General features: G+C 48.1%; 1 protein-coding gene across 6 annotated transcripts in view; it reads right to left on the bottom strand.

Annotated features, from left to right (window-relative positions):
* DOP1B (DOP1 leucine zipper like protein B) overlaps positions 1-26,713 on the bottom strand; it is a 127,415-nt gene that overhangs the window by 10,641 nt on the left and 90,061 nt on the right. For 3 of the 6 annotated variants that reach the window (XR_008684446.2, XM_055416175.2, XM_055416145.2), the window contains exons 23-32: positions 26,323-26,478; positions 21,717-21,772; positions 18,922-19,026; positions 18,743-18,809; positions 16,236-16,380; positions 9,476-9,561; positions 9,139-9,248; positions 8,849-8,995; positions 7,375-7,436; positions 6,738-6,866 (exon numbers count right to left, since the gene is read on the bottom strand). Coding sequence is in view for 5 of the 6 variants with exons in the window: in XM_055416175.2 (XP_055272150.2) it covers positions 6,738-6,866; positions 7,375-7,436; positions 8,849-8,995; positions 9,139-9,248; positions 9,476-9,561; positions 16,236-16,380; positions 18,743-18,809; positions 18,922-19,026; positions 21,717-21,772; positions 26,323-26,478 (1,063 nt within the window). In the remaining variant the exon portion in view is untranslated. The remainder of the gene's footprint in view (positions 1-6,737; positions 6,867-7,374; positions 7,437-8,848; positions 8,996-9,138; positions 9,249-9,475; positions 9,562-16,235; positions 16,381-18,742; positions 18,810-18,921; positions 19,027-21,716; positions 21,773-26,322; positions 26,479-26,713) is intronic. The other 3 variants (XM_055416160.2, XM_055416169.2, XM_055416149.2) reach the window with 3 other exon arrangements.

Here is a 26,713-nt window from a genome sequence, read left to right as displayed (position 1 = left end):
GCCGAGTGAAAGGTCAATTCAGCAGGAAGATACAGCATTCCTAAATGCCTGTGCACCGAACAACAGAGGTCTAAATTACAAGAAGAAAGAACTACCAGAACTCAAAGAAGAATAACTTCTGACAACTGCAGCTGAGGTTCAACATCTCTACCCCATGACAGATAGAAGCCCTAGGGGAAAAAACAGTCAAGGTGGCTCAGAGGTTAAAGCGTCTGCCTCCAATGCGGGAGACCTGGGTTCGATCCCTGGGTCGGGAAGATCCCCTGGAGAAGGAAACGGTAACCCACTCCAGTATTCTTGCCTGGAGAATCCCATGGACGGAGAAGCCTGGTAGGCTACATGTCCACGGGGTCGCAAAGAGTCGGACACGACTGAGCGACGGAACGGACGGAACGGAAGGATATAGAAGAACCGAGCAATACCATCAGCCTGCAGGATCTAAACAACACCTGCAGAACACTCCGCTCAACACAGCAGAATTCATCTCATTAACTGCTTGTGAACAATCACCAAGACTGCTTAATGACCCATGATAAAATCTAACTTCAACAAATTTAAGTTCTACAAAAAATGTTCTCTGACCACGTGTGTGTGCTTAGTCACTCAGTCGTGTTTGACTCTTCATGACCCCACGGACTGTAGCCCGCCAGACTCCTCTGTATATGAGGATTCTCCAGGCAAGAATACTGTCCATGAGGATTCTCCAGGCAAGATTCTCCAGGGTTGCCATGCCCTCCTCCAGGGGATCTTCCCAATCCAGGGATCAAACCCAGGTCTCCCACATTGCAGGTGGATTCTTTACATCTGCGCCATCAGGGAAGCCCACTCAGACCATAATGGACCCAAACTGGAAATTAATTACAGAAGAACAACTGGAAACACTTGGAAATTAACAAACTTCTATTAATAAATAAGATATGGGTTGAAGAGGAAACATCAAAGCAAATAAAAGATATAAAGCAATGAATGAAAATTAAAAGATTATCAGATTTTGTGGAATATAAAGTAATGAGAGGGAAATGTATAGCACTAAATGCTGACACAAAAGAAGAAAGCACTCAATTCTATAATTCAAGCCTCTATCTTACGAGACTTGAGAAGGAAATGGCAACCCACTCCAGTATTCTTGCCTGGAGAATCCCATGGATAGAGGAGTCTGGCAGGCTACAGTCCATGGGCTCGAAAAAGCTGGACACAACTTAGCGACTAAACCACCACCACCACCACCACCTTACGAGACTAGAAAAAGAACAGACTAAACCCAAAACAAGGACAAAGAAGGGCATGATAGAGAGCAGAAATAAATGAAATTGCAAACAAAACAAAAATAATACACACAAAAAATCAAACTAAAGTTTGGTAATTTGAAAAGAACAATAAAACTGATAAACTTCTAGAAATACTGACCCCAAAAAAGAGAAGGTAAATTACCAATATCAGGAATGAAACAAGGGTTATATCTACAGGCATCAAAAAGGATAATGACACTTGAATTACTGTTTAAATGAGGATGCAAAATGGTACATCCACTCTGAAAAACAGTTTGGCAGTTTCATAGTTTCTTAAGAGTTTCTTAGAGAGTTAGATGACAAAGGTCTGTCTAGTCAAAGCTATGGTTTTTCCAGTAGTCATGTTTGGACGTGAGAGTTGGACCATAAAGAAAGCTGAGCACCAAAGAATCGATGCTTTTGAACTGTGGTGTAGGAGAAGACTCTGGGACTGCAAGGAGATTCAACAAGTCCATGCTAAAGGAAATCAGTCCTGAATATTCATTGGAAGGACTGATGCTGAAGCTGAAACTCCAATACTTTAGCCACCTGATGTGAAGAACTGACTCATTGGAAAAGACCCTGATGCTGGGAAAGATTGAAGGCGGGAGGAGAGGGGACGACAGAGGATGAGATGGCTGGCTGGCATCACCAACTTGATGGACATGAGTTTGAGTAAGTTCCAGGAGTTGGTGAGGGACAGGGAAGCCTGGCGTGCTTCAGTCCATGGAGTGGCAAAGAGTTGGACACGACTGAACTGAACTAGAGAGTTAAACACACATTTACCACAGGACCCTATAATCAAACCCTTGTGTAGAGAAATGACAATTTACAACCATACAAAAATGGTACATGCATGCTTATTATAGAGGCTTTATTTCTAATAACCCCAAACTGGAACAAGACAAATTCCTCCAGTTAAATGGATAAATGAACTGTGAAACATCCATAAAATGGAGTATTAAAAAAGAACAAACTCTTGATACATCCATGAACCTACTTGCCACTGGATGGATCTCAAAGGGACTATACTAAACGAAAAAGCTATTCTCAAAAGGTGACATGCTGCATGATTCCATTTATACAATATTCTCAAAGTGACAAATGAAAGTGATGGAGAACAGGTGAGCAGTTTCCAAGGGTTAGGGATGAGTAGAGGGTGTGACTCTTTAAAGAAGTGAGTGGCTTGATGCTGGGAAAGATTGAAGGCAGGAGAAGAAGGGGACCACAAAGGATGAGACGGTTGGATGGCATCACTGACTCAATGGACAGGAGTTTGGGTAAACCCCGGGAGTTGGTGAGAGACAGGGAGGCCTGGCATGCTGCAGTTCATGGGGTCGCAAAGAGCTGGACACGACTGAGCGACTGAACTGAACTGGACTGAGTGGCTTGAGGGCGCTGCTTAGTGGTGAGGGAAGAGTTCTCTGTCCTGGCTGTGGTGCTGTCCACAAGAATCTGGAGAGGAGGTTCATTCACAGAACTGGACACACACACAAACATATACAAGAAACTGGAGCATTGTAGAAACTGGAGCGATCTGAACAAGTCTCTAGTCGAGTTGCGGTAATATTTCCATGTCAATTTTTGGTCTTGATGAGGGACTATGCTTATGTGAGATGTTACCACAGGGAAAGCTGGACAAATGGTGCCCAGGAACACGAGGCACTATTGGTGCAACTTCTTGTGAGTCTTAATCTATTTTAAGAAAAAACATTAAAAAAAAGTGGTTTGCACACATAGGGCATATTTCGTATCAATACTTCAAAACTAAACTCATGAGATTATTCTTCAGTCAAGATGATCGACTTTAGAATCTCTAATATGCCTTTCTTAGGCTGTTGGGAGCCAGAGAGCTCAGACTTCAGTCCAGGTTTTGCCAGGTAGTGGCAATGCAACTTTCCGGAGGTGCTAATCCCTCTGGGCATCGATATCCTAATGTAAAAATGGAGCTAACACAGGACAACAAGGAAGACTTAAAAGATGGGAGGGACTTCAGTAGACCTGGAAGGAGCTGCCCTCATCAGTTAAAGGGCACGGAATGTTGCCTTGGGGTCTTTCTGATCCCTTCATCAGGGGCCTTTGTAGGGGGTGATGACTGTCTTCCTTTAATTCTAGACAAGCAGCATTTGATCATCCTTCCCATTAAAAACAATAATAATACTTGCTTTGAGCTCATTTATAGATTCTTCTGAGATCAATGTAAAATTTATGTCATAAGGAGCCAAGATACACGGCGTTGTTTAGCTCTGCACTCCATGCACAACGATCAATCTCAACCAGGGTGGCTTGATGGGGGTCAGTCGGGGGGAAAGGACCCCAGAGGTTACCCTAGAGGAGAAACGTCAGGCCTTCCCCATTCCTGCCTCCTCTGATCAGGCCTCGACTCTTCACCATGGTGTGCAACTATTTAGAACCTTCTGGATCATCTACTCCCTTGAACTTATGGCTCCAGAGGCCACTCAGTGACCCAAGACTGTCAGAGAACACTCTGAAACCCACCACTCCAGCACCGCTGGGGAGTTCACTCTATTTTTTCAAACAGGTAGTATTAAAAAAAAAATAGCCCTTGAGTTATCCAAAGTGGAGGGTATTTATTTGGAGAAATTTCTCTTTCTCTAAGGGCTCCCAAACCATTTCCTACTTAAAGTCACCATTAAGGTGACCTTCATATACATATAAGAAAGTGAAAGTGAAGTCATTCAGTCGTATCCGACCCTTAGCGACCCCACGGACTGTAGCCTACCAGGGATTTCCCAGGCAAGAGTACCGGAGTGGGTTGCCATTTCCTTCTCCAGTGGAATCTTCCCGACCCCTGGGATGGAACCCAGGTCTCCTACATTACAGGCAGACGCTTTACCCTCTGAGCCTCAGGGAAGCCCCCATATACATATATGCCATATACAAGAGTACCATGTAGAATGTATATACTATTCTGTGGCCCCCTACTTCTCTCCCCCTTTCATGATCTCTCAGAAATTGAATGTTTACATCCTGCCGTGGTCAGACCCTCCACGCCTCTGGTTAAGGAAGGCCATTGTCTGTTCTCTTCCTGTTCTACACACCGAACAGTGTCTCTTCAGCCCTCTGGGGCTCAGCCCCAGTTTTCCGAGAGTGTCTGATGGGAGAGAAGGTGGACCGCCTGGTGCACTGGCCACCACGCTCCTTCTGGGACAGGGGGCTTGCCGCTGCCCTTTCAGGCCCCGGCCCCGTGGCCAGGTATGGAAAGCACCATCCCAGAGGCTGCCCGTGAACCACAGGAAACGTGGTTCCTGTCGCTCTTCCTCCCTCCCAAACCCTGTGAGGATGCCATGAAATTCAGCTCTGACTCTGCTCTGAGCTGAAGGCTTTGGGGGGCTGCCACCATCTTCACGGCATTCCTGGCCACCCTGTGATAGAATCAGCCCGTTATTGCTTCGAGTAAGGACCTGTCCTATCTGAATATTCGCTTTCACGCATCGCAGGCATTCAGGATGTTACGGCATGAACATCTCCATGATGCGCTTGACATTGTGGAAGTTATGTCAGCTGAAGTATAAAATGGTATTTTTTATTATTGCCAATGTAAAACACTATCATAATTAATACCTGGGAAAGCTGTTAATGTTTTGGCCTAAAATCATTAAGACCTTTCAAATGGTTCATCAAGTAGAGACGTGGGCTGAGAACTAGTAGTACTAATATTTAGGAAAAGCATATACTTCATGAACTGACAGATATTTATACGAAAAAATTTTAGGAGGGCAGCGTTAAGAGATCTATTGCATAATTCTACGTGGAAACAACCTGAATGCTCTACCATTGGTGAACTGGTAAACAATTCACAGAATGGAACACTATAAATAAACAGAAATAAAACGGAATAACTCTGGATAAGTACAATAGCATGAATGACTCTCAAACACAAAAGAAGCCAGACTGAAAGGCTCTATACTGTCTAATCACAATCACATTTATAAGACACTCTACATTAACAGAATGCAGATTTAGCGGTTGATGGGGTCAGGGGAGGAGATGACTTGAGGGGCATGAGCGAACTTTCAAGGGTGATGGAAATGTTCTGTATCTTGACTGTAATGGTGGTTACATGACTATGTCTGTTTATCAAAAGTCACAGACCTGTACAGCCAGAAGGGTGACTTTTACTGTATGTAAAGTGTTAGTCACTCAGTTGTTTCTGACTCTGAGCGACCCATAGACTGTAGCCCACGAGGCTCCTCTGTTGATGGAATTCTCCAGGCAAGAATACTGGAGTGGGTAGCTGTTCCATTCTCCGGGGGATCTTCTGGACTGAGGGATTGAACCTGGGTCTCCTGTACTGCAGGTGGATTCTTTACCATCTGAGCCACTAGGGGAAGTCATCTTTAGTGTATGTAAATTATACCTTAAAAAACCTGACCCTCCCCAAAAATGACAGACATCATCACAATTCTAGTATTTGTAAAACTGTTTTTACACTAGTACTCATGATATTTAATATGATCTTTAAAGATTTTTTTTTACTTCATTATATCCCATTTAGGCTATGAGTCTTAAGAAAAACATTTCTATTTGAGAATTCTTTCATATCTTGAAGGAGTGTGAATTAGAATGTTCATCTTAACATTTCATGAGGAGGGGGACAAAACCCTTCAAAGTCGTGTGTAATATCTACATTCACTTTTTAAAAAGGATTTTTGATGTTGACTGTTTTTAAAGTCTTTATTGAATCTGTTGGGCTTCCTAGGTGGCTCAGTAGGTAAAGAACCTGTCTGTGATGCAGGAGACGCTGGAGATGTGGGACTGATTCCTGGGTCAGGAAGATTCCCTGGAGGAGGGCATGGCAACCCACTCCAGTATTCTTGCCTGGAGAATCCTGTGGACAGAGAAGCCTGTGAGCTACAGTCCCTGGGGTCGCAAAGAGCCGGACATGACTGAGCGACCGAGCACTGCAGAGCACTGAATTTGTTAACAGTATTGCTTCTGCTTCGTGTTTTGGTTTTTTGGCCTAGAGAGATGTGGGGTCTTAGTTCCCCAACCAGGGACTGAACCCCCCACCCCCTGCACTGGAAGGTGAAGTCTTCACCACTGGACCACAAGGGAAGCCCCAGTCATTCATCTTTGAAGCAGATAAAGGATACTGCGAGGGTGAAGGAGAGAAAAAAAACTGCTAAGGAAATAAGGCACCACTCCAGAGTCTTGCTCCTTCGCTAGCTTCTGTTAGGACTGCACCCTCCAAGTATCGGAACTGCAGGAGGGATCAAGCAGGAACAGTGCTGAAGTATGGCCAGACTTTAAAAACTGACCTAACAGACTAACAGCATAATAGTAATGGATTTTTAAAACAAAGTTCCCAATGTACCAAAGTTCTTCTATGATCGCCCCGGCAGAAAGTTCATCTAACACTGGCCCATTCTGCCAGTGTGTGCTGTGGGCCCCTCTGGGCCTGTCTGTGTGGCGAGGGGGCTTGGGGGGGAGGGTGGGCCTTCTTACCTTGGATTAGAGGGAGGTAAAGGTGGTACTGATCAAGTTCCCCACTGAAGACAGCAAAAGCCTGGCGCTTTAGCAGCATGGCTTTCTGCTCAAAACTGGAGAACAGTTTCAAAGAACTGCTCTGCATGTCTGGAATAAACACAGCAAATAAGGTTCACTTAATGAGAAACCTACAATGAGAGGTAAGTGATGAGAAATTCACACAAGTGTTCATTCCTATCTTCCCTGGTGGAATATGGTCTCGATTAAGGGCATGTGGCTATTATCCAAGTACTTAAAATTTACAGAAGTATTATTTCTTGAGTGATACTTAGTGACAAGGTATTTGAAGACAACATGCGGTATAGGAAAGTACTCCTAACAAATTATGGTCACCTTATCATCGCTTTCAAAAGTAATTTCTCACTATAAAAATGCAAAGATTGGTGGTGAGAGGCATTCTTGTCAACTGACTGGAACAAAGGTTCATTCATGGAGTCCCGGCAAATCCTAGGCACCACATTATAGTTTGCGGCTGAAACTGCACCATAAAATGGTTGAATCACATTCTGAAATACGTGGTAAAAGCTGATTATGACCGAAAGGCATCGGTCCTTTAAAGTATGACTTATGTACACATTAACACAGAAAAACTTACTCATTAGATCTTTGAACATTGTTTTCTCATGAGTCAGAAGATGGTCAATAATGGACTTCCAACTGGATATTTAAAAAAAAAAAGCAAAGTTAAATATGCAAAGGGTGACAGCCCAATCAAAAATATCACGGAAAAATACATGTTTCTTTAAGATTAAAAACTGCTTTATGAAAAGTTAGTGAAAGGGATGAATAAGGAGAAACTAAGCAGAAGCTCTTCATTTATAACCTTAATATAGGGAATAAATAACATAGGAAGTAATGAATAATTCCCAGACCACCAGAAAAGAAAGCATTTGTGTCAGTCCTTTGGCTTGTGCAAAAGAAAAAAAGTCTCTCAGGTGTGTCTGACATTTTGCGACCCCATGGATCACAGCCCATTAGGCTCCTCTGTCCATGGGATTCTCCAGGCAAGAAAACTGGAGTGGGTTGCCATTCCCTTCGCCAGGGGATCTTTCCAACCCAGGAATTGAACCCGGGTCTCCTGCATTGCAGGCGGAATCCTTTACCATCTGAATCAAAAGGCTTTTGCAAAGGTTGCCCTTAAATGTGTTTGCACAGATGATATCCATACACTTATGTTGAGGAAGAGCAGTTGGGGCCCTGAACACAAATACCACTCGTTTTCATCAGTCTCCCATAGCGCAACAGGACTACAGGTTGAAAGTGAAAGTCGCTCAGTTGTGTCCGACTCTTTGCGACCCCAGGGACGATACAGTCCATAGGATTCTCCAGGCGAGAATACTGGAGTGGGTGGCCGTTCCCTTCTCCAGGGGATCTTCCCAACCCAGGGATTGAACCCAGGTCTCTGGCATTGCAGGCAGATTCTTTACCAGCTGAGCCACCAGGGAAGCCCAAGAATCCTGGAGTGGGTAGCCTATCCCTTCTCCAATGGATCTGACCAACCCAGGGTGAAAGCCATGGTCAAAGAAGCTGACCAGTCTCTACCCTTGACCCCTGCTGTTAATAAAGTCATGTTCAGCCAAGCCACGGGCAGAGTTACGAGTGGTAACTCTCCGAGTAGAAAGTGCAGTCAGTTCATCCTGATTCTACGCATCTCTGCTGCCCGTCTCAGCAAGAACTCATGGAGTGTAAGCCCAGAGTGGGGGGAAGGACCCCGGAGGGTCCCCACAGAGCCCTGATGTCTCAGTGCTGGTCCAGCATCTTGTGATTACAAGACAGAGCAGCATTAGGCCAAGTACCACTAAAGCCCCTTGTTATGCTCTTTAGGAATAACAACAATTCTTCTCTTGATTATTAAAAAAAAAAAAAGGGCACGTGTGTCGTTTTCAAAAGACTTCAATTCCTTCCCCGGAAATACACTGCTAACCTGCGAGGGATGTCCTAAGATTTGCGATGATAATAGCTAGCTCTGCTCGCCATTTCAGGAATGGGAACTAATTATAGAAACCCACACACTTTGCCACTTTACAGTTCCCGGCCTGATTTTTTTTAATCAGGATGGCGTTTCTTACTGCACACAAGACGTGTCCATCTGGAAGAAGGCCGGATCCAAGAATAACTCCAGGGCTTCTTTCTTCCAGGCTCGTTTGGTGTAAGCATAACCGCTCAGAGAACTCAGTAGCTGGGCGCTCGCCCGGAAGCTGGGGGCGTTGTAGGCACTGCAAGGGGGTGGGAAGGGCAAAGGGTCAAGGTCAGAGGCCGCAGGAGGAGCCCTGTTGGATGCATTTCCCATTAGCCATCTCCCCACACCTAGGCAGGAGTGGGCGGGTTTGGGGGGTTACAGAGATGGTGGCGGCTGTACCTGTGATTGCGTAGGTAAGGAAAAACATAGTAGAGCAAACGTGAGATCAAGGGCACCGCTTTCTCCTTCTCATCACTTCGGTAAACCATGTCCAGGAGTGATGCCAGGACCTAGGAGAACAGGAATCGGAAAACAGGACTCTCCTAAAGGAAGTGGCAATATGGGGCACATACAGCCTAGCAGGACAACCCCATGGGGCAGCCAGAGGCCCAGGCTGGCTTACCGGCTCAGCCGGGACGGTGCAGCCCGAGTCCCCAGCCTCTAAAAATGGATGCGCCCCTGTGAAGCCTCATTCCCCCAGGGGTAGGGGGTGATGATGAGGCAGACACATACTTACCTCTGCCAGGAGGGACAAGGCCTGCACGCTGTACACCGAGGGCGCAGAGGCGGACACCATTGCTGAGGTGGCAGTGGCAGCGTCTGCTGAGACAGGCATTTGTGCTTTAACCGTGATGGATGGGGGATGTGCCCGCTGGCCCAATGGTTAGGACGCTGTGATTTCACTGCTGGGGCCGGAGGTCACTCCCTCGTCAGGGAGCTAAGATCTCGCAGGCCGAACAGCCAAAAAAAACTCAAGATGGATTGGTCACCATTTATGCCCCCAAAGCATCACGTGAACATGAGTCACGAGTCTACACCTTTCACGCTTATTACACGTGTAAGTATGTGTCACATATTCTTCTCTTCTCACGTGTTCGGTTTCAGCAACTGAGAACCTTTGTTCAGCACCAGCTCACCATCTTCCTCCCTGCTTCTCTTCCCATCATCACTCTTGGAACCTCAACATCCCCTTGGGTGATGCCTCTGTCACTTTGGCTTCTGAGCCCCTCAAGTCTTTTCAGCGATCTTTTTTTTTGCTCCAGCTCAGCCAGCCACTGTCACCGTCACACACATGGTCGTGCCAGTTTCCCAAATCTCCATCTCTGGCCTCCTCTCATGGCCGTTGTCTTATTTCACCTCCTTGCTTACTCCTGGAATGCTGCTCTGACAGTTTCCTCCAGCCCCTGCAATTCCACACCTTAACTAGCCATCAACCCCCAGGTCTTCACCTCTCTCCCTCCCCACCCACACCAGTGGTCCATCAGCAACCTTGAGAGCATCCTTCATTCTTTTTCTCCTCTCTCCCTCCTGAAGCACTCACTCAGAGGCATGCAAAGCTTGGCTAAACCCAGTGATTGCCTAGTTCTGCACAGCAAAATGCTCTGGAGAAAACCAAACCACTAAGAAATGGATCTCACTCTATTTCACGACCATGAACCTCAAAAAACACCTGATGCTACTGGATACACCTCCCCATATATCTCAGCGCTACGCTGGCTTCCTCACTCTCCAGCCTAACTCACCTCCTCCCTCCAGAGCCACGGCTGTGTGCTCCTTCCCAGGGGCAACCTCACTACACGTTTCACTCAGAAACTGAATGTAAACAAATGGGAACTCCCTCAGTTTGGCCCCACGTGTTATTAATCTAGAACACTGATATCTGTATTCTCTGCCTTGTCTGTTTGATAGACATGTTCCTGGCTCTTATCAAAGAACAGTAATTCCATTTACCATGTTAATCCTGGCCCTATGGCTGTCAAGACCTGATGCTGGGAAAGACTGAAGGCAGGAGGAGAAGGGGACGACAGAGGACGAGATGGTTGGATGGCATCACCGACTCAATGGACATGAGTTTGAGTGAACTCTGGGAGTTGGTGATAGACCGGGAGGCCTGGCGTGCTGCAGTCCATGGGGTCACAAAGAGTCAGACACGACTGAGCGACTGAACGGATGGCTGTCAAAGACGTCACTTTCTAACTACCCTTTCACCTTCCGGGACTTCCTTGGTGGCTTAGACGGTAAAAGCGTCTGCCTACAATGTGGGAGATCTGGGTTCGATCCCTGGGTTGGGAAGATCCTCTGGAGAAGGAAATGGCAACCCACTCTAGTACTTTTGCCTGGAAAATCTCATGGACGGTGGAGGTTGGTAGGCTATAGTCCATGGGGTCGCAGAGTCGGACATGACTGAGCGACTTCACTTTCACTTTTTACCTTTTGATATTGATTCCTACTGCTCTGCTGCACTGTTTCCTCACCATACAAATATGCTTCAAAGACCTCTAACTGAAAAATAAGTCAAATAAACAATATTCTTTGATCCTTAGTACTATTTCATTAGGGCTTCCCTGATGGCTCAAGTGGTACGGAATCTGGCTGCAGTGCAGGGAACGCAGGTTTAATCCCTGGGTCAGGATGATCCCTGGAGGAGGAAATGGCAATCCACTCCAGTATTCTTGCCTGGAGACTCCCGTGGACAGAGGCGCCTCTCAGAGAATTACATTGGCAAGTGCGGAAGGCAGCACAGCGCTGAGGGACATTGCGGGGGTGGGGGCGGTTCTCTTGTAGCTCAGTCGGTAAAGAATCTGCCTGCAGTGCAGGAGACCCGGGTTTGATTCCTGGGTTGGGAAGATCCCCTGGAGAAGGAAGTGACAACCCACTCCAGTATCCTTGCCTGGAGAATCCCCTGGACAGAGGAGCCTGGCGGACTATAGTCCATGGGGTCACAAAGGGTCAGATATGACTTAGTGACTAAACCACCACCACCACTCTATAGGAGGGTTAGCATATGGGCTGCAGTCCATAGGGTCTCAAAGAGCCGGACACCACTGAGCACGCGTTTGCTACTTCATTCCCGTCCCGCTGTCGATTAAGCCTCGGCAGGTTATCGACACGCACCTCCAGGTCCTCCGCATCTCAGCGCTCTGCTCCCCGCACCCCAGTGCGCCGTGACCCCCAGCCGGGTCCAGAGGGCCTGCGTCCTTACCTCATGCGATGTCTCAGCAGCCTCCTACCGTGCCTCCTCCCTCCTGGAAACACTCTCCTCAGGGTCCATGACTCATTTTCTCGGTTTCTCCCTACCCCAGGGACCCTTCCCGACTCTTTCCCAGACCATCTCAAGATTTAACATGGCCGTGCACACCCAGGCCCCACCTCCCTCCCCGCAGGTGTTCTTGCTGCAGTCTTCTCCATCCCGGGCAGCTGTTTAAACCAAAACCCGAAGTCGCCCTTGACTGCCTTTCGGTGACTCCCGCGTCCCAGTCCATCAGCCGGTTCCGGGGACCCTGCCCTCTCACCAGCCCACCGTGATCTAGCATCTGTGTCTCTAAACCAGCGTCCACTGCGCCCGAGGCACCACGAGAGCCTTCTGTTTGAACCTCTGGTTTCTGTTCTCGGTTGCTGCGGCCCATGTTGCTCCCAGCAGCCACACTGATGTTTTCTGAAAACTCAGTCAGATCCTGTCACTGCTCCAAACGCTTGAATGGCTTCCCGCAGTAAGCGGGCAGATGGCCAAGCCCCGAGGTGAGCTCAACCACAAGCCCCACGGCCCTCCTCCCCCGCGCCCTCCCGGGCCTCGCCTGACTGCTCGGTAGGCTCCCAGCGGGCTGGTCTCGGGGTTTCTCGGTCTCAGCCCACTCCCACCTCAAGTGTTAGCCATCCCCCCAACCCCGGGAAGCGCCTTCTTAGGTCTCTGCATGCTCGCCCTCTTATATTTTTGGCTGTGCTGGGTCTTTGCTGCCGTGCACGGATTTTCTCCAGCTGCAGCAATTGGGGGTTCCTCCCTGTTGTGGGGGGCTTCCCTGGTGGCTCACATGAGCCAACTGCCTGCCAGGGAGGAGACCTGGCTTCAATCCCTGGGTCTGGAAGATCCCCTGGAGGAGGGCATGGCAACCCACTCCAGTGTTCTTGCCTGGAGAAATCCACAGACAGAGGAGGCTGGCGGGCGACAGCCCAGGGGGCGACAGAGGGTCAGATGTGACTGAGACAGCAACACTTCTCGCTTCGCTGCAGTGCGCAGCTTCGGCAGCTGTGGTGCACGGGCCTAGCTGTCCTGAGGCAGGTGGGCTCTTAAGCTCCCTGACCAGGGATGGAACCCCTGCCCCCTGCACTGGCAGATGGACACGCAACCACTGGACCCCCAGGAAGTCCCCACCCACCCCACTTTATCTTTCCTCTCTCTGCACAACCGTCACTTCCGCGGGGGCATGTTCTGTAACATCTAGAGTGAACCCTGCCCCACCCCATTAAAAATATATATATATATATATATCAATTTGGAATGACTCTGCATTTCCAGAAGAACTGAAAGATACCTTTGTTAATTTATTCTGGACTATCACCTTTCATGTCACCCCCACGACAGCAGAGGCCCTGTTCATTCTGTTTGCTGCTGGAGCGCCAGTGTCTGGAACACGGTGCGTGGCACACGCCAGACTCAAATATGCACGAAGACCCTGCATGCATGCTGAATGCACAAGACTCCAAGCCGAAAAAAACACATCATTTGAAGCCTCATTCTGCTTCATGCTTTCTATGGCCAGGGTGCATCCTTAGTTTGTTCAAGACTGAAACAAAAAATAGTTATGATCCAGAGACTCTTTTGATACTCTGCTGCTACTGCTGCTGCTAAGTCGCTTCAGTCGTGTCCGACTCTTGTGCGACCCCATAGATGGCAGCCCACCAGGCTCCCCCGTCCCTGGGATTCTCCAGGCAAGAACACTGGAGTGGGTTGCCATTTCCTTCTCTACAGTTTGCTAATTAGTTCAGTTCAGTTCAGTCGCTCAGTCATGTCCGACTCTTTGTGACCCCATGGACTGCAGCACGTCAGGCCTCCCTGTCCATCACCAACTCCTGGAGTTTACCCAAATTGCTCATTAAGAAGCCCCCAAGTCACTTTCCACTTTGGAATTCTATGATTTTTTTTTTTTCTTTTTACGCTGCACTGCACAGCGTGTAGTGTCTTGGTTCCCCAACCAGGGATCAGATCCATGCGCCCTGCATTGGGAGCGCTGAGTCTCAACCACCGAACCAATGGGAAGTCCTATGGTTTCTTTTCTGAAATAAAAAATCAGATAATTATTTTACTACATTACTGTCTTGAGGTTAAATCTAACGACGGCACAAAAGTCAGGCCCAGTAACACTTGACACAGTTCAGCTGAGCTGTTGGTGGCTGTTCAGTCGCTCAGTCATGTCTCCCTGTGGCCCCACGGCCTGTGGCACGCCAGGATTAAAGAGGCAGTTTAATCCTTACACCGCAAACTGTGGCAGAGTAACTAAGAGTAATGGAGGCAAGGAGAGGCTCAGACTCTCCTTCCCTGGAACCACACCTATAATCAGCCGCAGCCTGAGAAAACATAACTGTTGGTTTACGTTAGCAAATGGTAGTATACGAGCTACAGGCTCTTCAATACAGAGTAAAGTGTGATTACTTTTCTTACGTAAACCGCAAAGCTAGCTGTCAAATAAATACAGTGGAAGTGATGGAACGGGGCACCACGGTTTAAATGTATGTCCGACGCCATCCCTTCTCCTCCTGGGAAGAGAAGCCCCTCTTGGGTGGGAGACCGCTTCTCCAGGGCACGAGCCCTTCCTGCCCGCTACTGGGCCAGCCGCAGACAAGGGAAGAACCAACCAGAACGCCTGCGCAAGATTTAATGAACTGTGTCTGAACACCTGATTCCCACTCTGCCCTTAAAACTAGACATGGATGCCTGGGCATTTCATGTATGTGAGCCAGAACGTCTTGTGCTACTGTGTTTTTGTTCTCCTGAAGTGGGTTTCTGCTACTTGCAAGAGAAAAGAGCCCAGACTTCTTGACACGCCGTCCTCTGTACATTAAAAACCATGAATTCAGTTTTGTTTCTGTTGCTATAATAACTGCTAATGATAATGATCGCGGTCACATCAAAATAGGAGGGAAAGTAAAGGTGAAAGTGAAGTGAAAGGTGCTTAATCGTATCCAACTCTTCGCGACTCCATGATTAAGAAGTTTATGGAATTCTCCAGGCCAGAATACTGGAGTGGGTAGACTTTCCCTTCTCCAGGGGATCTTCCCAACCCAGGGATCATGCCCAGGTCTCCCGCATTGCAGGAGGATTCTTTACCAGCTGAGCCACCAGGGAAGCCCAAGAATACTGGAGTGGGTAGCCTATCCCTCCTCCAGCGGATCTTCCCGACCCAGGAATCGAACCAGGGTCCCCTGCATTGCAGGTGGATTCTTTACCTACTGAGCTATCAGGCGAGCTCTATTTTCTTGTCCAGTGCTGAGCAATGTGGGGACTGGGCATAGTGTCTGTGTGTTAAATAATACTGAGAACTTGCAACAATAATTATTAATACTTGCTCCAAGATAGGCCTAATCCTGAAAGAAAGACTAAAGTGGCTCACTTATCAAAACAAGCAGTGTGTTCATGAAGATTCACTTGTGGGTCCCCGCCTAGCACTGTGCCCACCAGTGTAGAGGTATCTGATCACTAACTCCACCCAGTACCCACCTTGAAACATCTGTTACAGACAACTTGACCCATGCCCTACAGTCCCCTACCATCTTCCCCAAGTGTCCCCTGGTGAGACACCCCTCTGACTCAGTCAAGTTTCACCCTTGCTGAAATATATCCAATAACCTGAGATGTGCCTGACTGACAGATTCATCTGGTGGTCTTTAGGGCACCAGCAACTGACAGTCTACACTATGGCATTTAACTCAGACCCCTCGGGGGTTTCTGGATGGTCAGCGGTCCTCTGAATAAACAGATGAGTCTCCTTTGAGAGTCTCCCGATCATTTGCCTAGAAAGTTATAACTAATAATAAGGCTGGGGTGTGCCCTGTGTGTGACTGCCGTGATAAAATCATAATGACCTGGGCAATGACCAAATACCAGGATCTCTGGAAGGCAGGCCAGAAATGAAATACATCAACTGCTTGACAACAGTGAGCTGGTTTACTAAGTTTTCTTTCCATGGCTCCACACACACACAAAAAAAAAACCACAGGCATTCTCCCTATTCTTTACCTCACAAAGATTTCTACCACTGAGTCCATGCAAATTAGCTTGGGAAGTTATCTCCCAGGACCCTCATCTGGGCTCATGGAGGGCTGAACACCATAGCATGGGTCACTTGGGATCCTTCCAGTGGAATTCTACTATTCATTTTACTACAACTTATGTTTATGATACTACAACTTATTTTGTAAAAAGCAAAGCCAGATGATTTTTAATGCAGAGAGAGACCTGCTACCTGGCAGCAGGCATTACTTTCTGAGCCATATACACCTACCGTGCAAGTCTTCCTCAGCATCGGATTCTTCTAGAGAGATCTGAGGCTGGGCCTTCACTTCCAAGTTCCTACTCAGCCAGCTGGTTTGTTCTAAGGAAGACCCAGCTATGTTCCCAACAGCTTCCAGAATTTTTTGAGTGACTTCCTGAGAGGAACCAAGAGAAAAGAGGAAAGAAAGTTAAGAGAGTCTTAAGTGCCTAAGGTAGCACCATCCGACAGAAATATAATGCAAGTCATGGCTATGAAGCATGCAGGTAATGAAGTCTTCGAGGAGCTACCTTAAATGAAGAAACAAGTTCACAGTGTGTAACTCGATACATCCAAAGTAGTATCAACATATAACCGACATAAAATTATTAGTGAGATTTGGCGTTCTTCTTTGGGCTAAGTCTTTTAAACCTGATGAGTGTTTTATGCTTATGGAACGTTCAGTTCAGGCAAGCCACGTTACAAGGGCTCAGCAGGCATACGTTGAGCTGTGGCTGCTCTACGGTCAGTGGGTAAAACTTATACACAGAAAGCCACAGCGGCACAACACATTTGGCAGATTCGGTTTCTGGTTTCTTTAGGACCTTGGGTTCTTACTAGAAATGCACCTTTGATGAACACAACAAGAAACAAAACTGAATAAGTTAAAACTGACTTGAAGGTGAAGAGCATAGGAGTGCTCTCAGTACAGAATCTGGTCAAGAAGCTGGGACATGAGTGGAGACATGGAGAGGGATTAGGGGGTATCGTCAGCTAAGAGGGGCTACACATCCCTGACACGTGAGCAGTCCTGGCTTCTGCTGTGAGTGCAGCAGGTGCGTTCAGGCAGGAAGCAAGAGTACATCCGTCCCTGGTGGGAGGGACGGGGGAGCACACCTGAGGGAACTGTCCACGGCCTGCCCAGGCAGAGGTGCGGGGGTGGACGCTGGCAGCAAGGGAGATCGCGGAAGGATGGATGGATCTGGGGAGGATCGCGCTAAGCGAAGCCAGGCAGAGAAAGACACACGTCAGATGACAACACTGACATGTGGAATCTATGATATGACACAGCAGAACCTACCTAGGAAACAGCAGACTCACAGACACAGAGGACAGACTTGTGGCTGCTGAGGGGGAAGGGGTGCAGGAAGGACACAGCAGGAGGCTGGGATTAGCAGATGCAAACTATTATACGTAGGATGGACAGACGACAAGGTCCTACTGCAGAGCGGAGGGGAACTGTATTCAGTATCCCGCGATAAAGCATAATGGAAAATAAGAGGAGAAAGAATGCATATATGTGCATAACTGAGTCACTCTGCTGTACAGCAGACATTAACACGGCGCTGCTTACACTTCAATAAAATAAACAGTAAAAAAACTCAAGACAAAAAACTGAAGACTTAAGAGAAGCTGCCATCTCGAGCACAGTGAGCCGATGGGGAAGTCAGGGTGCCTGGAAGCAGTAGGAAGGGGTCAGTGTCAGGAAGGCTAGGACCCTCTGGGGTGGAAGCAGGGGCCCACTGAGCTCCTCCAGCAGCCTTAGTGGCCATGGCCAAAGCTCGGCCTGGTGGACTGCAGTAGATGGGGCCACAGCAGGCCACAGGCCGCACGAGGCGGAGGGCTCCCAGCTTGGTATAGGAAGTGCTGACCGCGGGCTGGGCTGCAGCACGTGAGCTGGGACGGCGCTTTCCCCTCCACCAGGGGAGCCAAAGGAGTCACTGGGCTTTACGCAGAGCTCCAGAGCTTCAGGATCTCAGGGGTCACAACAGGGAGCGGCAGTATCGCCAAGGCCGTGAGATACACAGCACGGTTTAATGACCTTGATTCAAGGGGAGGAAATGCAAAGGGACATATGTAAACGTGCAGCTGAATTCACCATGCTCTTCGGCAGAAACTAACTCGACACGGTGAGGCAACCAGACGCCAACAACAGAAATTAAAGAATAAAGGACACTGAGAAAGAAGTTAAGACCTTGACTCGAAAAGCTCCTCACTCGACGATTACAGAGGTCATACTGATTTTTCTCACTCTGTCGTTACTTCTACTTATTGGCTGGGTTTCTACTCAAAGGAGATTTTCCTCCTCTAGTGGCTGAGCTTTACTTTTTCCTTTTCAGTGTTTTTGAAGTTCCCCATGAGTCTGAATTGCTTTAAAAAGAGGAGGGAGGAAGGTTCTAAGGAAGGGAATCTGTGTATAAAGACAGATTTACGGCTCCAGGCATGCTGAAGAGTGAGCCTGCACACATCGGGCTCCAGGCGGAAGTGAGCAGGCGCCTTGCAAACTGCAAGGTGGATGGCTCAAGGCTGACATGAGAACCGCCATCCAGAGACTCTATCAAGTCCTCTGAAGACAGTGACGCAGAGAGTCAGACGTGGGAACATGTGCAGACCTAGCATCTGGTTCTGCCCCATGTTTAATGTTTATCACCTCCAGTGAGGCTGTCCGAGGGCAGGTGGGGTGGGGGGGTTGGGGGCAGGGGGGGTGAGCAATGCTCTCCTGGGACAGGAACCATCCTACTGGACGCACACATACAGACCTGCAGGTCTTTTTGGTCCTTCTTGCTCTCCAGGTTTGGAGTTCTTGTCACAAAGTCATTCAGCATGCTGTTGAGAGACAATCAGCTTCAGAATGAGAATGCTAGCAGAAATGAAAACATACATGTTCCTGGAGAAAAAAAAAAAATGCGGTAATGTTGAGCGGCTGGGAACACAGTACCTGAGAAGCAGAAAGTAACCGGGGGGAGCCAGATTCAACTGCACGGACTCCTTCAACACACCCAACAGCGAAGGGAAGTTCTCTTGCAAGGCTGTTGCTGGGAGCCTATTTAATAAAAACAAACAGACAGACAACAACAAAAAACCATATGGGGGGAAAAAAAACATCCAGCCATGAACAGGTCTAATGAAAATGTTTTCTTATAAGCACGTTTTAGGTGCAGGCAGTTAGAAGGCAAAAGGATGATGCTTATCTGCCTGATCTGTTTTGTTCTTCTTAAATTAAAATACACACATGCTAAATTGCGGTATTCTGGCAAGAACTTGGGGGTTTGGATACCAGCCACCCATCTAAACCAGTCAGACGCTCCTGGTTTCCTCATCTATAAAGTGGGAGCCTTGAACTGGCGGACGGATCTCTGGGCCTGTCTGGCTCCATCTAGCATTTGGCCTCCCTAATGTCACTGGAAATGGAGAGTGAGCCATCGGGAGGTCGTAGAGGGTGAGGTCAGGGGTCACCCAGCAGGAGGCTGACCTTTAGTAGCTCTCAGGTCAGGTCTTGGGGGGAATGAGGACTCAGGGTTGTTGCCGTGGGGTGACACTGCACTGCACAGGGAGGCAGCTGGGCCACAGCCAGAGGGTCCCAGGGTCAAGTGCTGGTCCCTGACCCACGGCGGGGCCTCCTCCGTGAAAGGAGGCTGCCATTCCCACAGCTGCTGGACGATGTCACTGTGATTACTGCAGCAGGCGCTTGCTGGGATTACGACACGTATGAGTGAGCATTAGGAAGGACATGGGGAAAAGTGGAAGGAGTGACAGACTATTTCCTTGGGCTCCAAAATCACTGAGGATGGTGACTGCAGTCACGAAATTAAAAGACGCCTGCTTCTTGCAAGAAAAGCTATGACCAACCTAGACAACGTATTAAAAAGCAGAGACATTACTTGAGCAACAAAGGTCCATAGAGTCAAAGCTATGGTTTTTCCAGTAGTCATGTATGGATGTGAGAGTTGGACCATAAAGAAGGCTGGGCGCTGAAGGATTGATGCTTTTGAACTGCAGTGTTGGAGAAGACTCTTGAGAGTCCCTTGGACATCACACCAGTCTATCCTAAAGGAAATCAATCCTGAATATTCATTGGAAGGACTGATGCTAAAGCTGAAGCTCCAATACTTTGGTCACCTGATGCGAAGAACTGACTCACTGGAAAAGATTCTGATGCTGGGAAAGACTAAAGGCAGGAGAAGGGGATGACAGAGGGTGAGATGGCTGGATGGCATCACCGACTCGATGGACATGAGTTTGAGTGAACTCTGGGCGATAGTGAAGGACAGGGAGGCCTGGTGAGCCGCAGTCCAGGGGGTCTCAAAGAGCTGGACACGACTGAGAGACAGAGCAACAACAAAGGACGAGCTCACTCTCCCTCCTGGAAGAAAGCAGTGCAGTGATGCTCGTGGTGGAGGGCGAGTGGCTGGCCCGGACTCAATCCCGGGCCCGGGGACTCCTAGGACTAGGACCTGCCCTCTACCTTCCTGTAACCCTAGGGTGTTGTGGGTCAGAATAACCATGGCATGTGAACTTGTTAGCCAGGGAGCTTGCAGCTGGTGGTCAAATTTACTAATGGTGAATCCCCTGAGACATGCAAGGCTATCGAGGCATCCGTGAGATAGGCCTACACCCCCTTCACCCCCATTACTGTAGCTCTAACCTCCCCGCACGGTGGAGGTGTCTGGGAGCTGTGTCCAGGACCTGCCGGAAGAGCTGCAGGAGGCTGGCAAAGCATCCTCTCTCCCTGCAGAGAGCCAGCTGAGACCCCTGCGGATGGGTGTTCAGCTCAGTAAACCCACACAGAAACCTCCGTTCAGTCCTGTCGCGCAGTCGTGTCTGACTCTTTGCGACCCCATGGACTGCAGCACGCCAGGCTTCCCTGTCCATCACCAACTCCCGGAGCTTGCTCAGATTCATGTCCATTGACATGAAGACTCCCAGCAGAAAACACGGCAGAGCACTGAGGACAACATCCAAAATAGTCACTTATTTTCCTAAGAGAGGTTCTTAAAATTCCCCTCCTTTTTTTGGTTATCAAGGTAATGCAAACTGTTTCTTCTGAAGTTCACCAGGTCTCAAGCGAAGCTGTGCTGACATAAAGTGTTCAAGATGCAGCAAACAGACCTGAAGATGTCAGATCAGCTCTCTGGAGAGGGAGAAAGGAAGACTGCTGGGTGTTCCAATGGCTGGAGAGGGAATCAGGACACCTCTCCGATCCCCAGGTTGGCAAGATCCCCGGGAGGAGGAAAATGGCAACCCACTCCAGAATTCTTGCCTGGAGAATCCCACGGACAGAGGAGCTTGACAGGCTACAGTCCATGGGGTCACACAGAGTCGGACACGACTGGGTTAGTAACACACAGATACTTTCTGAACTGAGGCTCTTCAGTAATCAAGAAACATATGGGTGGAGGCAGGGAGGGATAAAGATGAAGTTGGGATTAACACAGACACACTGCTGTATACAAAATAGGCAAACAATAAGGACCTACTGTAAAGCACAGGGAACTATACGCAACATCTTACAATAACTTGCAATGAAAAAGCATTTGAGAAAGGATACACACACATACACACACACACACCCCTATACCAAACTGAGTCGCTGTGCTGCACACCTGAAACTAACACACTGTAAATCAACGGCACTTCAATTCAAAGAAAAAAAGGAGGACAGCCAAGAGTAGTTACTTATAATCACTGCAACAGCATCTATAATTGAGAAATGTCTTTGAGGGGCTGCATTACCTTTGGATGAACGCATAGCAAAACTGCAACACAGGGACATCCACCAGGGGTGATTTCTGAAAATTAAAGCACAGCTAATTACTCCAAATTGGGAGGAGATAAGGCTAAAACAAGAGTTCAAATACAGAAATGAAACAGGTTCTATCTGCTAACAAAGCAAAGGTTTCCAGCTCCCGGAGTCTTCTGAATATAATAATACAAAGGATCTCAGTGAAATAAAAGCAAATGTATCCTGTGACGGCCCACATCCTTTGGTACCTACGCATCAGACTCCCAGTCCTTTCCCATGTTTACCTACTTTCCACCCCAGACTTTTAGGAAGTATTTAAGGAAGAGTTGGTATAATAACTGAACCTCCTCAGACACAAAGCTGGTGGCCGCAGGAGTCTGTGTCAAGCTACAGACAATGCCAAATGCGAATTCTTAGCCCCAGGAATTCCCCCCAAACAGCTCAGACAACTTCCCTACATCCCAAATGGCTGGAATTACTTGGAAATAGGTTTTCAAAACACATATATTTCCCCCATTCTATTTGTCAAAGTTATAGAAGTTAAGCCAATTAACTAAACCACAAAAGTAACTTTGTTATTCAAAAAGCCAAAAACCAGTCAGCCAGATGACATCGAGGGTTTATTGGGGTGTTTTTTTTTTTTTTAAGCCCAGGATTTGCAGACACTTGTAGACCAAATACTGAAGGAACAAAGCTGGAAAGTGCCTGCACTGTTCACGAAGCTGTCTGTCACAAGGCCAGCTTCCCTGTGGCTGTAGCTGGGATATCATTCGGAGGGACTGACCAGCCACAGGGAAGGCCAGTCTCCAGCCACCTCGACCTGCTTGGAGTAATAAATGCCAATCCAAGGTCCACCACGTGAACATTCACATTCAAGAGTAAAATGCGGGACTTCTTGCCAGCCATGCAGTGGTTAGGAACCCGCCTTCTAATGCAGGGAATGCAGGTTCCATCCCTGTTCAGGGAACCAAGATCCCATGCGCTGCAGGGTGACTGCGCCCTAGTGCTGCACCTAACACAGCTGTGCACTGCAGCGAAAGGTACTGCGTGCTGCAGCCAAGACTCGATGCACACAGTAAATAAATAATGTTTTTTTTTAAAAGGGGTAAAAGGCAACCAAGTGCTGTGTATGCTAAGTCACTTTAGTCGTGTCCGACTCTTTGCGACTCTGTAGACTGTAACCCGCCTGGCTCCTCTGTCCACGGGGATTCTCCGGGCAAGAATACTAGAGTGGGTTGCCGTGCCCTCCTCTAGGGGAATCTTCGCGACCCAGGGACCGAACCTGGGTCTCCTGTCTCCTGCATCGGCAGGCAGGCTCTTTACCACTAACGCCACCTGGGAAGCCCCAAGGCAACAAGAGTCCTGGGCAATGGAGAGACCTGGGGGCAGATGTCATGAAGCCTCCCGTGACCATTTTACATCTGATTCCTTAAGCCGGTCCCATGATCTGGCCTTAATGGGGTTAAGTTGTAGGCTGCCTCATCCTCTTTCCCCAACTAGAATACAGGCTGACCGTGGGCGGGGACGGTGTCACTCTTCAGGATTCCCCACCGTGGATGCACGTACTCGATGTTTAATGAACACGTGGCACAAAAGAAGGCGACCAGGGCCGAGTGTGTAATTGACTGGTTAGAGGCCCCTGGAGGCCCTCCCCCCAGAGCGAACGTTTCTGCAGAGGGCGACCCTGAGCCACGGGCCCTTTCAGAGGAGGCGCCCCGAGTGGAGGGGTCTGCTACAAGGCAGGCGGAGCTGTAAAAACTGATAAAGGTATTCCTGGTCAGTGTTCTCACTCTGCGGGGAAGATGGATGAACGCATCTCTGACTTCAAGGTTTGGCTTCTGTTCACCACCCTTTGTGCTACGACCTAAATATCTAAGAGCAAGATTTATTTGTTATAAAATTTTGGTAAAATATATTTGAAAAAATTTACCACTTAAAACATTTTTAAGGGTACAGGACAAGGGCATTGAGGACATTCACAGCTACTGTTGGGCAACTACGATCACCGTTCATCAGCACTATTTCATCTTCACAGAGTGAAACTCAGTCCCCATTAAACATTAAACAGTCCCCTATGCCCATTCCCTCCTCCCCCAGCTTCTAGTAACTATTCTCCTCTTTTCTGTCTCTGTGGACTGGATCACTCCTGGGTACCCCATACAAGTGGACTCATGCAGTACTGTCCTTTTGGACTGACAGTCCCCTTAGTATATGCTGTTAAGGTTCAACCACGGTATAGCGTGTGTCAGAATTTCCTTCCTTTTCAAGGCTGAGTCATAATCCACTGCATGTATATATACCTCACTGTGTTTATCCATTCATCTGCTGATGGGTTATTTCTACTTTGTGGCTCTGGTATACAAATATCAGTCTGAATTAAAACTATTTTTTACTGATCATTTGGTCCACTTCATTAATTTTCATTTAGGGAGTTATTCTTAAGAGTGTTTCTGATGATATTATCTTAAATCACCTGAGCGAGGACAATTATTTCAAGGTCAGAACAAATCCCTGGTTTCTATCAAATTAATTCAGAACAAAACAGCTCCAACACTTTCAACGAAGAGGTCTGCTTTGGTGAAATCAAAGACCTCTCAGGCGTAAACCATAAAGTCTGCTCTGCTGCAAAACCACTGTGCGTAAATGAAAAATTGTCCAAGCAGTAGAAAAAAGCTCACTCAACTGCTATGCAGAAATTGGGCAGAAAAACTATGGGAGCTTTGTGGTTCAATCATGTCACTCTTCAAAGACCACTGATCTCCCCGCAGCCAGGTGAAAGCTCTGCTTCCTCAGAATCTCCAGTATGAGTTAAGTTCTCTGATGTGAATTTTGTACTTCGACAAAAATTATGCAAACTTTTAACTTGCCCATGGACAAAGATGCTCTCCTTGACCTAGTCTAGTCAGGCCCCTCTGCTTTTTGTATTTTTAAAATATTTACTTGTTTATTTGGCTGCTCCAGGTCTTAGTTCTGGCATGCGGAAGCTTCAGTTGCATCCTACAGGATCTAGTTCCCTGTTACTGCTGTTGTTCAGTGGCTAAGTCATGTCTAACTCTTGGTGACCCCAAGGACTACAGCACGCCAGCCTTCCCTGTCTCCTGGAGTTTGCTCAAAATCATGTTGAATTCAGTTCCCTGACTAGGGATCAAACCTGGTGCCCTGCATTGGATAGCATGGAGTCTTAAGCTACTGGACCACCAGAGAAGTCGCTGGGTTTGTTTTTTTTTCAGCCACACAGCATGGCTTGTGAGATCTTAGTTCCCTGATCAGGCACTGAACTGGGACCCTCAGCAGCGAAAGTAGAGAGTCCTAACCACTGGACTGCCAAGGAAGTCCTTAGCCAGGCTCCTCTGAGCTCTTGTCTTGACCAAGCCTCAACCTTGATCTACAAGGTTGTACCTTTGGCACAAACGATTCCATCCACCCCACACACTAAGAGACTTGAGCAAACACCACTACAGTTTCCAGCAGCTCAAGCCTGTGTCCTAGGGAGATGACCTCGACCCCCTTAAAATGAGAAAGCTCCCGGCCTCAGAAGGAATCTCCTGTGTGTTCAGCCAAGTCCTGATACATTCCTGACCTCCCCTCCTTCGAGCATTTATTAGGAAAAGCTTATGGTTACAAATCCTTCCTCTGTCCCTCTGGGATGTGAATGCATCTTCTCCAACCCAGGAATGTCTTTCCCAAGGACCTGGCAGCCATCCCTTTAAAATATCAAGAAAGACAGGGCCCTTATCTCCCAGTCTCCTGGGGAGCATAGGAACCAACCTTTCACAACACGGTCGGTAACTATGGTCTAATTACACTCACCCAGCCCCTTCCCGCTTGTTTGTAACTTTCCACTCCCCGATTCTGCTGAAGCCCTGCTCCTTCACCCTTTCTATTCATCCTCCCCCCAAAATACCTACTCACCTCTGCACAAATTGGAACTGACCGCACCTCGTCCCCCTACTGCCGGAGCTATTGAATGAAGTCGGTCTTTTCCACATTTAACTAGTGTCCGGCTTTGCTTATCTTAAGGCTGCAAGTTCTTGGAAGCCAAGTGCCATTTCCTCTTTCTAGATTTATTCAGTTTGGCACACAGCAGGCCCTTGATAAGAACCACTACCAGGGATTTCACTGGTGGTCCAACAGTTGAGAATGCAAGAGACATGGGTTTGATCCCTGGTCTGGGGAAGTAAGATCCCACTTGCCTCGGAGCAACTAAGCCTGTGTGCCACAAATGCTGAGCCCAAGTGCCACAACCAGAGAGCCCATGTGCCCACAATGAAAGATCCTGCAAGATGCAGCTAAGACCCAGTGCAGTTAAATATATAAACTACGCTGCAGAAAACAGAACCACTACTGGGCAGAGTGCTCTGCGATGGGCTGTAAGGATGGATGTCGGTCCCCTATCTCAGGGGGTTCGCACCTCAAGATGGGAGTCCGTGGAGCACGTCTCCTGCATCTCCACAAAGTCTGGTGAGAACACCTCCCTTTTATGGCCCCTTGAATTCCCAGGTGCTCCTGCAACCTTTGCTTCCCTCCCAGACGCCATCTACATGATGTGGACTGGAAGAGTCCTGCGTTCATCCGAGGGCCCCCCGGGCTCCTGACCTCGTCCCCGCGGACCTGCGGCGGGTGCTTCACCACCTCCTTCACCAGTTGCAGCACCGAGTCCGTCTGCAGGGTGCTCAGCGCGCAGATCAGATCCACGAGGGTCAGCTGGGACGTGCTGGCCGCTGCAACGATCTGCCGAGAAGAGGACCGTTCCTTGAGAGAGACAACAAAAATAAGGAGGACTCCCAGAAAGCGCTGTGATACTTGCTCCTGGAGGAAGAGATGTATTTTAATCTTTCAAACATATATTTAAAGGAATACTAGGTAAAGGACTGTATTGGTAGGAAGAAGAGTGAGGTTAAAAAAAAAAGCTTTTAATCATAGGAATGTAATCAGTATCTGATACAGATGAGGAATAAAAAGGCACGGCCGGTGATGGACAGTCGCT

This window comes from Moschus berezovskii, chromosome 1 (genome assembly GCF_049115385.1).
Source record: "Moschus berezovskii isolate FMDL1 chromosome 1, NW_MosBer_1.0, whole genome shotgun sequence".
Classification (NCBI taxonomy): Eukaryota; Metazoa; Chordata; class Mammalia; order Artiodactyla; family Moschidae; genus Moschus; species Moschus berezovskii.
The sequence above is the reverse complement of the archived record's forward strand: the minus strand, read 5'-3'. Positions and strand labels throughout refer to the sequence as shown.